This window comes from Austrofundulus limnaeus, unplaced genomic scaffold (assembly GCF_001266775.1).
Source record: "Austrofundulus limnaeus strain Quisiro unplaced genomic scaffold, Austrofundulus_limnaeus-1.0 Scaffold450, whole genome shotgun sequence".
In the NCBI taxonomy this organism is placed as follows: Eukaryota; Metazoa; Chordata; class Actinopteri; order Cyprinodontiformes; family Rivulidae; genus Austrofundulus; species Austrofundulus limnaeus.
Window position 1 is genome coordinate 82,958 of NW_013952852.1, and position 1,596 is coordinate 84,553.

The 1,596-nt window shown below is 35.9% G+C and overlaps 1 protein-coding gene across 1 annotated transcript in view; it reads right to left on the reverse strand.

Annotated features, from left to right (window-relative positions):
• Nucleotides 1-84: 84 nt before the first annotated feature.
• The window catches only part of stxbp3 (syntaxin binding protein 3), a gene marked incomplete at its 5' end in the record, with an annotated part of 12,911 nt that continues 11,399 nt past the window's right edge, over nucleotides 85-1,596 (reverse strand). The window contains 2 exon segments of the mRNA XM_014024996.1: nucleotides 85-783; nucleotides 1,012-1,160. Of these exon segments, the coding sequence (XP_013880450.1) occupies nucleotides 680-783; nucleotides 1,012-1,160 (253 nt within the window). The 3' untranslated portion in view covers nucleotides 85-679.

Consider the following 1,596-nt stretch of genomic DNA (forward strand, 5'->3'; position numbering starts at 1 on the left):
CATTTCTTAATTTAGCACTTATTTATTGTCCATCATATATGGGGTTTAGCTTTAGTTTGAACAGGGAAGAAAAAAATGAGTATGAAAAGTTGAACCACRTCATCTGTTTATTAGTCAGTTCAAGAAAAGTGTAAATACTTTGTTAAAAAGCACAATTCAGATTACATTAAATGTTTACATCAACAATAATGAACAGAAAAGTCAAACTGACAGAGACTCAGTGCATACATACAGTATATACATTAGTTTTGTGCTTTTATTCCCCCCACCGCGTCACACTGTTCTGCCTCCCAATGGTCTTCAGAAGTTCCTCAGTTTGTAACATTACCAGCATCTTTATTTAAGGCCAAGGTGAACAAATAGGCATAATAAACTTTTTATTCAAAATAAAACACACTTAGTAGGATGACGTCAATTGACTTTGAATATGAGCTACATAATTTACAGCTATATTAGCATGCTAGAAATCAGATAAGAAATTCTGCAAAGTGAAATGACCGAGCTGCACAACATGTCCTCATGTCTACAACTATARATGTGCAGCAATGAATGGGGAAAAAAAATGAGCAAAGGATAATTCCCTTTAGTATTCCATTAAGGAAGTTGAGAACAGCTTGCTGAGAGATTTGAGATGTAAGGACACAGAGAAGCTCAGGAAGGTTTTTTTTTTTTCAGATTTTCAGACGTTGTTTCGTTCCTCAATTGTTAAAACTTCCATTGGGCCTTTGCTCAGAGCTTTGATGTCATCCAGAAGCTGGACAGGGGTCAAAATGTGAGAAGACCCTGAGCACAATAAAAAAAAAAAAACTTTTTAGTGAAGTAAAGAATGACATGCTCCAGCAGGGGGAGTAACAATCCAAAGATAAAACCAGGTAAAAGCATTGTAAGGTAAAGGACGCAAATAAAAGAAAAGCTTACCAACGACATCAAAGCAATACTCAGGTAAAATACATAAAAACACAAACTATGAACTAAAACCATGTCTAAGTAAAACACTGATTCATTCCTCACCTATGATGACCTCGCAGGATTTTACAGCCTGAGTGACCTCGTAGGCGGAGCGCATCTCAGAGTAAGTTATTCCTCCGATCACAAAGATGATAAGGCGCGAGCCAGTCCGCCKTTCGTCCTGAGCACTCTGTTTGTGCTTCTGGCGTGCGCTGTGGAGCAAAATGCGCTCGGATTAAATTTTAAAGAGCAACCAGGAAAAGTGGAGAAAAATAATTAAAATCAGGGCAGACAACAAAACAGGTGAAACCTTATGTTCGATTTATGACTGGATAGTGAGGAGTTGTCTGCWAAAGCAAACAGGGATTTTCTATGGGATTAATCTTGTGCCAGCAGGAATTGAAATTGAATTGCTCAGATTGAATCTGAATGTGCATAATTTGAAATTGAATGCATTGGCTTGAAAAATAATTTCACTAAATTGAAACTGAATTTAATGATTTGAAACTAAATTTAAAGTTTTGAATTTGAATTAATTTGCTTTGAAACCGTGTTTTGGTTTATTAAAAATTCAGTTTGACTACTTTCACTTTCATATCCTGATGCATCTCGGTAAACCAGGTAGAAAAAAACCAAAAAGAAAAAATA